This window comes from Dromiciops gliroides, chromosome 3 (assembly GCF_019393635.1).
Source record: "Dromiciops gliroides isolate mDroGli1 chromosome 3, mDroGli1.pri, whole genome shotgun sequence".
Taxonomy (NCBI): Eukaryota; Metazoa; Chordata; class Mammalia; order Microbiotheria; family Microbiotheriidae; genus Dromiciops; species Dromiciops gliroides.
In genome coordinates this window covers 630,285,538-630,298,261 of record NC_057863.1, presented here as the reverse complement: position 1 = coordinate 630,298,261, position 12,724 = coordinate 630,285,538, and the positions used below count along the sequence as shown (strand labels likewise).

Here is a 12,724-nt window from a genome sequence, read left to right as displayed (position 1 = left end):
TGTATAAGCATTTATTGAGTGCCTACTGATGTGCAAGTCACTGGGCTGGACACTGAGGCTACCAAGACAAAACAAATAAGTCCCTTGGATCAGGGAGCTCATTCTACTGGAGGGTGGCTCCAAAAGGCTAAATCCTGGATAGGAAACTTCCTGAGACAAAAAGACACTGCAAAACATTAGTGTACTTTCCTATTTACATTCATATCCTCCCTAAGGGGTATCTGTTCAGTATGAAAACTCCCCTTTTGGGCAGTTAATACATAGAAGCTAGATTCAAAGACTTTTTCCTTTGCTTTCATCTTTGGGCCAGTATTCGGTATCTAAAGCACTCCCAAACCTAATTCTGGCCTATCTTTCTGGACAGGTTTCCTGGTGCCCCCCTGCATGCACTCTGTGTCCCACCCACACAGATCTGCTTGAGGAAGTCCACACTCAACAATCCATCTCCCACTTCTGTTCCTCTGCACAAGTTTCATCCCATTAACTCCCTCCTTACCTCCCTTTCTTAGAATCTCTAATTCTATGCAATAATAATAATAATAATAAAAGTAGCCAGCATTTATACAGTTCATCATAAATATCTCCTCATCTTATCCTCACAACAATACTGCCAGGTAGATGCTGGTGTAATCACCATTTCACATATTAGGAAACTGAGGCATACAGGTCACACAGCTAGTAATTGTCTGAGTCTGGATTTGAACTTGCATCTTCCTGATGCCAGGTCCACTGCTCTGCCTACTGTGACATCACCTAGCTAGCCACTGTTCAAGAGTCTCCTCCCATCTGAAGCCCTTCCTGATTAGCCCCCTCCCCAAGTTGTTAATGTTCTTCACCTCCACCCCTTGAAATTACTTTAAACACATCTTGAATCTGTATGCCTTTAGTTTCCCCCAGTAGAATATAAACTCCTAGAGAATAAGGGACTGTTTCATTTTGGGCTTTGTGTTCCCAATACCAAGCACAGTGTCTAGTATGTAGTAGGTGCCTAAAAATGCTTGTGGAATTGAATTGAATCATTTTATAAGATCGTAGACTTGTAGCTGAAATTGAATGAGATTCATAAAATCACAGGTTTAGAGTTGGAATTGAATTCAATTCATAAGAGATCACAAATTTCGAGCTGGGATTGAATTCATGAGATCACAGGTTTAGAGCTGGGATTACACTGTGTTACACTGCATTGCACTGAATTGGAATGGTGCAGCCTCCAATTCCCCTAACCAAAATCCATCCCTGTAGCCATTCTCCATCTCAGCTGATTCATGCGCAGTCCAAGCCAAGCCAGGGCTCCCCTGCATCTCTCCTTTGCCCACAGCTGTGCATCTCTCTCCAGGTGAATGTACCTGGACTTTCTCGAGGCCCACTGCCCTCCTTCCTTTCATGCTGTGACCTAGCTGGGTGTTTGCTAGTATCTGGGGTCCTCCAAACCACTAGATGTGATTTCATCTGAAGTGGCAAATGAGCACAGTGGTTAATGCGTCTTTATTTTCAGAAATGTCACAAGCAATTAGAATGCAGTGCCTCATCTCCTTCCCTTCCCTCTCAAGTGCCATTTAAAATCTCAGCCGTTGTTCCTCAAGAAGCCGCCTCGGCTCTAATTATTTACACCCCTCCTTGGGTCCCATCAAGGTTGTTTCTTTGCTATAATTGATCCTAAAATAAATTCCTCTCCACTCCATAATTAAAGGAAATTGCACTTATTAGCAAATCTCATGATTATGTCTTAGGTGAATACATATGGAAATAAAGATGAGGTCATCCCGTAGAGCTGTAGGTAGTGCTCTCTGGAAGCAGCAGAGTGAGAGGGCACTGACCGTGCCAGTGCTTTAGAGTAGCAGAGACTCCTGAGTATTGGCTTGGGGAAACCAGGGCTCCCGGCTTCATGTGGGGATGGGGCCCCCAAGGAGAAGGCAATAGCTGTCATCCAAAGGACTTTGCCCTTTTTTGTGCTGACTTAATCCTCTGGGGAGCTTTGACAATTCTCATTTATCTAGATCAAGACCCCTCCCTTGGCTTTGTAGAGGACCTATGAGAACTGCTGTGGCTGAAATGCAGAGCCCTTTCAGGTTAACCCAGAGAGGAACCCCATCAGCCTTAACTAGGCTGGGCCTGGGCATTCCCAGGGTGCTTTGCTTATGTCCTCCTGAGATGCCCCACAGAGTGGAGGGAACAACATTGGCTTCCAAAGGCTAGCTCAGTGAAACACAGTCTCCAGCGGGTCCTTCTGAAACAGAAAGGTTCCAGCTACCAACTCGGGCCCTGTTTATATGTAGCCCTTAAAATCCAAGGCCCACCCCTGGCTCTGAATCCGTGGGGCTCCTCACTGGGGAGGAGAGCATTTGTGTTTCTTCATGTTTATTTTTAAAAGCACATTGTGTACAGGTGTTTGCAAGTAAGGCCATTCATTAATGGGCCAGCTCATACAGTGATAATGATGGGGGAGGTCTGCACTATGACCAGTCCATATGTATGCATGTAATCACATTCATTCATGATAAGAATCTGATCTCTTTTCTTCTGTTTTACAGACGGTCTAGCCTGGTCATTACAACCAAGATCTTCTGGGGAGGAAAGTAGGTCAATTAATTATTTACTTATTTGTTTGTCTTGACTAGTACCAGTCCCATTGTCACCCTTCAGTCTTACTCAGTGATCCATAGGTCACTCTCCCCACAATCAGCATCATCCATTGAGGGGAGGCCCCAGTCAGACCTCGAGGAATGAGAACTTTCTGGCTCAGGGGGTCAGGCAGTTTCAGGGGAAGAATGGAGGTGTGACATTTAAAAAGGTTCAAGAGATATTGTTTCCCAGTAATTTAATCATTTTATTAATGAGGCCAGCAGGTTATTAATAAAAGGATGGTCATTTGGCCAGCTGTCTTAGACCAAAGACAATCATAGCAACAGGGCTCACAGTTTACATACACTTAGGCGTTCAATGAAGGGCTGAGAGTGACCCTTGGATGGAGAAGTTATCTCTACTAAGACTTACTACAAACATTGGTCTATCTAGACAAAAGGATCTGTTTCCACCCAATCTTGAGTAAGACACAACAGCTTCCCCACCCTAGATGAAATTCCTTGCAAGGTTGGGTGGGGTCTGACCAAGATGGAGGATAGTCAATGCCACACCTGTGGCATTCTCAGTAATGTCCTTCAGGAAAACTGAACTTAACGTCAGGACTCTGGAAGAAGGGTGGGGGGGACTCTGAATCTCCCCAGGATACTGGGTATTAATCATCATTTCTTTCAGAGGGGAGGCTCCTTAGAAAATCCAGGCATGGTCAGAAGCCCCTCCTAGTCCCTAATTGTGTCCAATGGCAGTGTAAAATCTGGGCAAGGGGTCAGAAGGAACTGGATTTGTGTTTCATCCGTGCTGTTGACCTGTTTTACAGAGCAGAGACTGAGAGAGGCCTGTCCAGAAAGCATATCATAGAAGGTAAGGCCCAGGGCCACCTCCATTAATCCACAGGCCGGGGTTACCAAAGAATCCCTGCCCAAGGGGCGTAATTCACGTTTTCCCAGAGGGCTTGCTGCTCACAAAGTGCTTCCACAGGTGTTGTCCCATCTTTACTAACTGCCCTGTCTGAAAGTAGTACAGGAATTATTGTCCCCACTTTTCAGATGAGGACACTGAGGCTTGGCAGGAAGGGTTGGCTAATGGACAGCTACCCGGCCAGTTAAGGGGCCGAGCCAAAACTAACCCAAGTCTTCGGACTCCTAAATCCAGGGTTCTTGCCATAGCCTTGTTAGTAAAGACCTCAGATTCATCTAACACAGTCCTCTTCCTCCAGGGAGACCACAGGAAACCTCAGGTAGAAGGGACCTCTCAGACGACCTGGTCTGACATGTGCCTCTGCTTTACCTGGCTCTGCTCCAAGATCCCCAATGAGCAAGGAGCCCAGCCCTGCCTAAGGGACAGCTCTAGTTCTTAGGAAGTTTCTCCTTACCCAGAGCCTCATTGGCCTCATTGCAACTCATTAACCATGCTGAGCCTTCCTTCACATGACAGGCTTCCAGATGCTTAATCCATGTCCTTGTCCCCACCCACCCCCACCCCCACAATACACACACACACACACACACACACACCCCCTTGTCTCACCCCCAGTTCCTCAGCCATTCATCATATAGCACAGTCTCCATCCCTGTGACCATCCCTGTCATCCTCTTTGGTGCATGATGGAAATTGCCAATGGGGTCCTCAGAACCAAATACATCCTCCACATGTGGCCTGTCTATGGCTGAGGACAAGCGGGACCATGTCAGCTCCCTCATTCTGCGTGCTCTACCTCTATGATGAAGGAATGAAGGAATGAATGAATGAATGGGAAAGGCATCTATTAAGCTGTTACTATCCACCAGGCACTCTGCAAAGTGCTGAGGCCTCAAGGAACTTACACCTCTGATGGGGGACACATAACGGGGGAGCTTTTAGATTTTCTTTCACTTGCCACATTGCTTTATTCACTTTTACTGAGACTGGAGTCCCTTCAAACCACCCCTCTTACATCTAAGTCATTTAAAACTTAGACTTAACACTCAATCTGTTAGTTTAAAATATATTGGGGGGGGCAGCTAGGTGGTACAGTGGATAGAGCACCAGCCCTGGAATCAGGAGTACCTGAGTTCAAATCCGACCTCAGACACTTAACACTTACTAGCTGTGTGACCCTGGGCAAGTCACCTAACCCCAATTGCCTCACCAAAAAAAAAGAAAAAATTTTTAAAAATAAAATAAAATATAGTAGGACCTCACACTCTTTGGGGGAATAGGACTAATACTCATTGAGTGATTTTACTGGGGAGATGATTTGATTCATTGCACAGATGATTCTGGATGTTAAGAGATCAGGAGAATGGGGGCAGCTAGGTGGCGCAGTGGATAAAGCACCGGCCCTGGATTTAGGAGTACCTGAGTTCAAATCCAGCCTCAGACACTTAACACATACTAGCTGTGTGACCCTAGGCAAGTCACTTAACCCCCATTGCCCCACAAAAAAGAAAAAAAAATCAGGAGAAAAGATCCTACTGTAGTGAATTATTTGTCTTGTTTTCACCCATGTCTATAGAGAGGGGTCCTGTGGCACCCCCTTTGTCAGTCCTCTCTCTTTCCATGTGTTCTTGTCCCTCTGCCCAAAGTCTTTTCTTCTCTAGATTAAATAGTCCCTACATCTCAAAGTTGGAAGGGACCTCAGAGACCATCTGGCCCAAGAACCTATGCCTACAGACTCAAATCAGTGGTCCTCCCACTTTGGCTTAAAGACCTCCAGTGGGGGGCAGCTAGGTAGTGCAGTGGATAAAGCACTGGCCCTGGATTCAGGAGGACCTGAGTTCAAATCCAGCCTCAGACACTTGACACTTACTAGCTGTGTGACCCTGGGCAAGTCACTTAACCCTCATTGCCTTGCAAAAACAAAACCAAAAAGACCTCCAGTGATGGGGTACTCACTACTTCTCAAAGCTGCCCATCCCTTTTTGGGTTTTTTTGGTTGGTTGGTTGGTTGTATTTTTCCAGTTAACCTTTATTAGCATGTTTTCCTTTCATTGCATCAAAGGCTGAAATGACCTCTTTGCCCCTCCCCCTGCCCCTCCCCACATTGCTCCTAGTTCTGTCCTCTGGATTCAATTAAAGCAAATCTAACTCCCCTTCCAAGGGATAGCTCCTCAGATGCTCAAAGACAGCTATCAGCTCCCCAGCAAGTGTCCCTGTCTCTAGGCTGAACACGCCCAATTCCTTGGGCCAAATGTCACATGCATTTATTTCCCCTCTCTTTCTAATCCTTCTCCCTGAAACTTCCATGGCAGCCAAGGAAAGATGGCAGCCACCTGTCCCCACAAAAGTCAATGTCCGGGGGCAGCTAGGTGGCGTAGTGGATAATGCACTAACCCTGGATTCAAGAGGACCTGAGTTCAAGTCTGAACTCAGACACTTGACACTTACTAGCTGTGTGACCCTGGGCAAGTCACTTAACCCTCATTGCCCTGCAAAATAAAAAAAATTAATAATAATAATTTAAAAAAAATGTCAACGTCCTTCAGTCAGGAAGGTTTCCCAATGCATGCAAGGTTTGTCTTTGAGATCAAAGTCCCGGAAGGCGGCAGTCCTGAATTCCCTCTTGGGCTCCCTTCATTCCTGAGTTCTTATCACTTGAGGACAAAGCGCAAGCCAATAGTTCTTCTCAGGGGAGCAGGGCTCCTTCCTTAAGTCCCAAGGATATTGAGCTCGACCCACTGACCTTAGATTTTGTAGGCAAAGGCTTCTTGGGAAGTGAGCAGTAGGCCTGAGGCATTCCTGACTTTGGGATTGAAACATCTGGACTAAAACACCAGACTGCCCTACAAATCCTCATCCTTACTCTCTCCACGGTGCTGTGTGACCTTGTGTAACTTATCTCTTTTTTTTTTTTTTTTTTAGTGAGGCAATTGGGGGTTAAGTGACTTGCCCAGGGTCACACAGCTAGTAAGTGTTAAGTGTCTGAGGCTGGATTTGAACTCAGGTCCTCCTGACTCCAGGGCCGGTGCTCTATCCACTGCGCCACCTAGCTGCCCCCTTATCTCTTTTTTTAAATGAATTTTGATTGTTTTTGTCTTAGTGTACCGAGCACCTAGCACAGTACCTGGAACTTGACAAGCTCTTTTTTTTTTTTTTAATAAAGTATTTTATTAGGGGCAGCTAGATGGCGCAGTGGATAGAGCACCGGCCCTGGAGTCAGGAGTACCTGAGTTCAAATCCGACCTCAGACACTTAACACTTACTAGCTGTGTGACCCTGGGCAAGTCACTTAACCCCAATTGCCTCACTAAAAAAAATAATAAAGTATTTTACTTTTTTCCTGTTACATGTAAAGATAGTTCTCAACTTTTGTTTATACAAGCTTTCCAATTTCAGATTTTTCTCCCTCCCTCCCCCCTCCCCTAGACAGCAGGTAATCTGATATAGGTTATATATATACATAATAACATTAAACATATTTCTGCATTGGTCATGTTATAAGAGAAAAATCAGAGCAATGGCGAAAAACCTCAAAATAGAAAAACATCAGCACCAGATACAAAAGAAATAGTATGGTTCATTCAGCATCTATACTCCACAGTTCTTTGACACGCTCTTAATAAATGCTTATTGATCACTTCGTGAACCCCACTATGCATTTGTGCAGAATTAACCCAACAATCTCCTCTGCTTTTCACACCTTCCAAAATGAGCCTGGGCACTTCCTTGGGTGCCCCAGGCCCTTGATGGATGCTTTATTGATGGTTCTGGTGTCTTCCTCACTAGGTCTGAAGGCTTCTTTGGAGCGGCTGCAGTTAGAGTACGTGGATGTGGTGTTTGCCAACAGACCTGACCCTAACACTCCCATGGAAGGTAGGTCCTCTTGATAAAACACCAGCCGCCATCTCCCCACCCAAGTCCAGGTTCGACTGTCCAAAAGATGGAGGCCTGTCGAAGGGAAATAGCTGATCCCACAGCCCCAGTGCCAGAAAGTCAGGAGACCTCAAGGGGCTCAGTGTGGGGAGACAACCAGCAAGCCACGGAGACCCTTTTTTACCTTTCCCGTGCATGGTTTGGCTAGGGAAGGTGGGATTTCCCAGGCTTAGAAGTGACGGGGGTGACCAGGCAGGCTACAGGGCAAGACCCTCCCTGCTGGAAGAGAGAGCCAGGCTTCTCTCCACCCGGTGCCCCCTTCCTCAAGCCCCTGTGCCAACATCTCCTTTCTGGAAGGACAAACGGAGCTTCTCTCTGGTTTCACATCCAACCTCATGCTCACCTTCTGTGTTTCTTGATTGCATGGAATGTTGACCCCCCCCCCACGTTAACATCTCCTTAGTGAAGCAGGGTCACAACTAATGCTACAATCTGTTCTGTTTGTGTTTTGTTGGGTGTCTTAATGTCCTTGGCTTAGGGGTGGAGTGAGTCAGGCATCTTCTCTCATGTCGGGCAAGTAGTGCTCGGCACTAGAAGGGCAGTTTGGGTTGGTTATTTTGGTCTTTGGGCCTCCAAGCCCACCCATTGGCTCCCTTCCACTCCTCCACTACAGGCCCATCTTCCTTGGTTGTTTCACTGCTTTAGGAACATAGAAAATCAGGCCTCTGAGACATAACTCCAACCATCCCCCATCTATTTATTTATCCTTATATATTATCCTTAAAACAAGTGGTCTTTGAAAGGTGATTTATGCCTCCCTCCCTTCCCCTGCTGCCCCACTTTGTCATAGCGTGCCTTATAGTATTCCAGCAGTTATAAACTCTGGTCTCTTTAAATCTTTCTTTTATCACCAGGGGACCCATTTAGTTCTTCCAAGTCAAGAACATTCATCATAGAAGGTACATAGTACCCAGTCTGACTATTGACTTCTGTGTCCAAGTGGCATTTTATGAGACAGATTCTGTATTGTTATTTACACGACTTCCTTATCCCCCTGATGACAAACTTCTCCATAAAATGCATAAAGAAAAAAAACTGCCCTCTGAAAACATCTTGCAAGTAAAAGGAAAAAACCAGCTAGCTCTTAGTTCCTAGTATCCTCCTCCTCCTCCTCTCCCTCCCCACTCCCCCACCCCCATCCATGTGGTCACTTCATTCCTTTTTTCCTCTCTTCCCTTCCTTTTTCTGCATGCCTGTCCCCATCACCCCACCCTGCGTGCTTGTATTGCTAGAGAGCTCATCAGGTGGTGGTTCTGCCTGGGGGCCTCCTCCCTGTTTTGGGGGGGGCGGGGATGGTAGCAGAGCCCCATCACTTCTGCTGCACCCAAGGAGCCCTGGCTGGAGGAATGGGTGGGTTTGGATGAGGCATGAACCGGTCAAGGACCCCCAGGACGCGTAGTCTGGGCCCTCGTCCCCATTTTCCCAAGACCCCGATATTTGCAAGACCAGTGTCTCTGTTCAGAGGCGTGGCGTGGAAGCTGGTAAGTCTGCATTTATTGCCAGATGGCCGGCTGGCCAGTGCCAGCTCTCCCTACGGCAAACTCCCCGTGGGCTTGCTGGTTCTTTGGTTGGCCCTCCCGAGCAAGTGATCTCCAGCTGCTGGGCTGCCTGCTGATTGGTCTACCCCTTGCCATGTTACCTGACCTCTCCATGAGAGAGGTGACTGACTGGATCTTTCTTCTCCCAGAGAATGAGCACTAGAGTTGGGCAAAACTTGGAAGAAACCAGACTTCCGCCCCACATGAAATCCCTGTGCCCTCCCCAAGTGAAAAGGCAGCACAACATCTTTCCCCCGTGCAGTTGTCTCTCTGTTGCCAACCAGCCAATTGGTTCTGACACCTGCCCACTTCTATTCTTTATTCATAGACCTCGAAGGGCTCTGTCTGTTCTCTCCTGTTAAATAATATCAGATGTCAAATAGACAGAAAACCAATCATTGGGCTCTTCTGGCCAATCTTCTTTCTGAGGCTGCTGGCATCAGGACCCTGACATACAGGGCTGGGTCCGTCCCTGCTCCTCGGGGTGACCTGGCTCCTTCAAAGCCAGGCTCAGACTAAAGTCTGTTCTGACAGAATCGGAGCCTGGGGACAGACATGGAAGGGCCTACAGAGGCCTTCCTCTACACCAAAAGGCCAGGGAGCCTTTTGCCCAGCTCTAGTCAGGTTATGTGCTCTCTCTTCCTCTCCTTCTCCCTTTTTTCTCCTTTTCTCTCCTCTTTATCTCTCTCTTCTCTCTCTTCTTCTCTCCTCTCCCTTCATCTCTCTCTTTCTCTCTCCCTCTCTTTTTCCCTCTCTTTCTCCTTCCCTCTCTCCCTCTATCTCTCTTGCCCTCTCTCTTTCTCTATTCTTCTTCTCTCTCCCTCTTTCTCCTTCTTCTTCTTCATCTTTGTCTCCTCCTCCTCCTCCTCCTTCTTCTTCTCTCTCTCCCTCTCCCTCTCTCTCTCTGCTTGTGATAGAGTGACATTGTTTTCTTTTTCGGAAGTTAGCAATCTTGTGCAAGATATTACCAACCCGTCAGCTTTATTTCTACAGGAATCATGCCTTCCCTCAAGCCTGCACCCTGATATAACTCCTCACCCTGTCATTGCATGGAAGGGACATTTCAGTGCATTGTGCCAGAGGCCCCTTTGTGGGATGGATTTGCTATTATTATTATTATTTTTTTAATTTGGGATGGGTGAGAAACATGGGCATCCATGTACATGAGAAGGTGATAGGGAGGTGTGCGGGTGTGCGCGTGGGTGTGCGTGCTTGTGTCTGGGTGCATGGGAGTGTGTGTGGGCATGCGTCCAGCTTTTTGTTTTTCTGTATTTTCTTGAAGGCATGTGTAGTTAGCGCCTTGGCTGAAAAGAAACACCGGAAGTGGTTCTGCATGGTTACCCAACGGCTGCTTGCCTGAGCAGGCGCTCCTGAGAGTGTTTCTAAAAAGTGAACAAAGCAAGGCAAATATAGAAGAGAACCTGGGGCCGTGGGTTTGGACAGTGACTCCCCCCTGTGATGCAGGGGTGCCCCCCACCTCAGCCTCTCGGTGCTAAAAACACAGTCATCATTAGAAAACCCACACAACTACAACTGATGGGAAAATGAAGAGTGTCTCATTGGTACATGATAATAGCAACAATAATAATCGCTGGCATACAGCATGTTAAGGGTGTCCGGTCTGGGCTTGCTAACAACCCTGTGGCTTAAGTGCGACAGCTATCATCCCCCTCCTCATTATTACTACCCATTTTCAGATGAGGAAACAGAAGATTGGAGAAGGGAAGTTGGTCAATCAATAGGCCTTAATTAAGCATTGACTGTGAACCAGTGACTTACTTGCCCATAGTCCCCCAGCTGGTAAGTGTCAGAGAGAGGATCTTAAACTCACATGCCTTCTGACTCTTATTCCAGCGCATTTAAATTTGCTGTATTAGGAACCACGACACCTCAGTAAAAGTCCATGATAGAAAGAAGATTAGAACTCGCTCCCCAGCAGGGGCAGAGGTTTACATGTAATCTCTCCAGAGTATTTTGCATGAGCTACATTCATCCCAAGGCCAGTACCTCGCTAAGAGAGAACACTGGCCCAGAAGCGCCAGCCCCGGGACTTCAGTCCTCTTGACCTATCACTCCATATAGACGAATGTCACCCAAATTAGGAATTAGGCAATTGGCCAATGGGAGCATGCATCCCAGAGCTTGCAGCGACTGCAAACACCTTTGTGGCAAAGCCTTCCTCGAGGCGTGACGATGGTGGCATCCCTACCAGCTTAGGGACACCTTGCAGAGAGAGGTTGCCAGGCCAAGTCTGAGGTCACAGGCTTATAGATTATAGAGCCATAAGAGAGCTTGGGTATGATTTAGTCCAATACCAGCATCCTAACGATGAGGAAACAGATAGTTATGTTCTAGGAGAACCCTGAGCTGTCATGATGTGGGGGAGTATCTTCCCAATGCAAGGCTTAATTCAGGTTTGGGAGTGAACCGAACCTCCCTTGCTTTTCAATGACCTCACCTTCTCCACCCCCAGGATAGTAAAAAAGGAGTGAACCCATGGCATTGGATAGGATTCTGAGGTGGTGAAATGCTAACGACTTGTTTTTAGAAACACTTGTCCTCAAACTTTCATTTCCACATTACATTTTGCAATCTGCCTTGCAAGCACTGTATCCTTAAGGGCCATCTTCCCTGCCTGGCATCCCAGAAGTCCCCTGGGGACCTTGGGACAATCCAGGGGGATGACCCAACACAGCAGGAAGCACATGCAAACATTAGGTGCCATTATAACAATTGGAGGCTGGGTTGTCCCATTTTAAATGCCACAGTATTTCCCATGGGGCCAAATCAACCAAATGAGATTTTCCAATCGGAAGTTGTTTGCTCCCCTAAAATTCAGACAATGGGAAGATTCGATTTTGTTTTCTTTTCTTTTCTTTTTTCTGCTCCCCCACTTTGGCTTCTTCCTTCAAAGGGCAATTAAAGACTGCCAAGTATTTTTTCTTTGTGTCACCTGAATCCCTAGTGGCTAAGGACTCGGGGCAAGCCGAGAAAGGAGGGGTAGATACTGCTGAATCCTCAGTCCCTAGATCAGAGCTCTACTCCTCCCCAAGGACCCAAGTTCAAGAGTTCCCACTTCTTCCCAAGAACCTGCCATTCTGTGATGGGAGTTTTAAATTTCAAAGACAGAAGGAAAGAAAGCAACGGGAAGAGAAAGATGTACAATCTTCCAGCTCTTGCCCACAAGATGCCATTCGTATCTGAATGAATGGGACAGACCTTGGCCATCCAAGGCCACTCCTGCAGTCTTCCTTTCCCAGAAGCCCAGACTCCTGCTAAAATTAGCTTGAGTTTAAGTGGGAAAACACAATCTCTTGGCTCCCTTATCTCTGTGCATACCAGATAACCCCTAGTCCTTTGGCCCTGTGTGAATACCATAACTTGGTTCATTCCGTTCAGATTTCCCATATTGATTTGGTAGTACCTGAAGCAAGGGGATGATAATGGATAAAATCAGGCACTGTTTCCATTTGGCTCTCTCCAGGACTTCCTTCACCTTTTTAAGCGTAACCTCATTAGACTGACCTAATGCAACCTGAACGATTATTTTCCCCTAGAAAATAAACCCAGTACATTTGAAGTCTTAATTCCCATTTCTCTGGTTTCATCATCCCCCGTTTCAGCCTAATCTACCACATTCAAAGGTCACTTTCCTACAGGATCCTTTTTTTAAGAGAGAGAAATTTGTAATTAAATGTTTGGGGGAATTGTTTCAAGATCAACTTTTTGGGTTTATTTGTTGCTTCATTGTGTTC

At 46.7% G+C, this 12,724-nt stretch overlaps 1 protein-coding gene across 9 annotated transcripts in view; it reads left to right on the top strand.

Annotated features, from left to right (window-relative positions):
• KCNAB2 (potassium voltage-gated channel subfamily A regulatory beta subunit 2) overlaps positions 1–12,724 on the top strand; it is a 206,960-nt gene that overhangs the window by 178,128 nt on the left and 16,108 nt on the right. For 7 of the 9 annotated variants that reach the window (XM_043998130.1, XM_043998132.1, XM_043998129.1 and 4 more), the window contains 4 exons: positions 2,532–2,576; positions 3,398–3,441; positions 7,285–7,371; positions 8,286–8,330. In XM_043998130.1, coding sequence (XP_043854065.1) covers positions 2,532–2,576; positions 3,398–3,441; positions 7,285–7,371; positions 8,286–8,330 — 221 coding nt within the window. The remainder of the gene's footprint in view (positions 1–2,531; positions 2,577–3,397; positions 3,442–7,284; positions 7,372–8,285; positions 8,331–12,724) is intronic. The other 2 variants (XM_043998134.1, XM_043998128.1) reach the window with 1 other exon arrangement.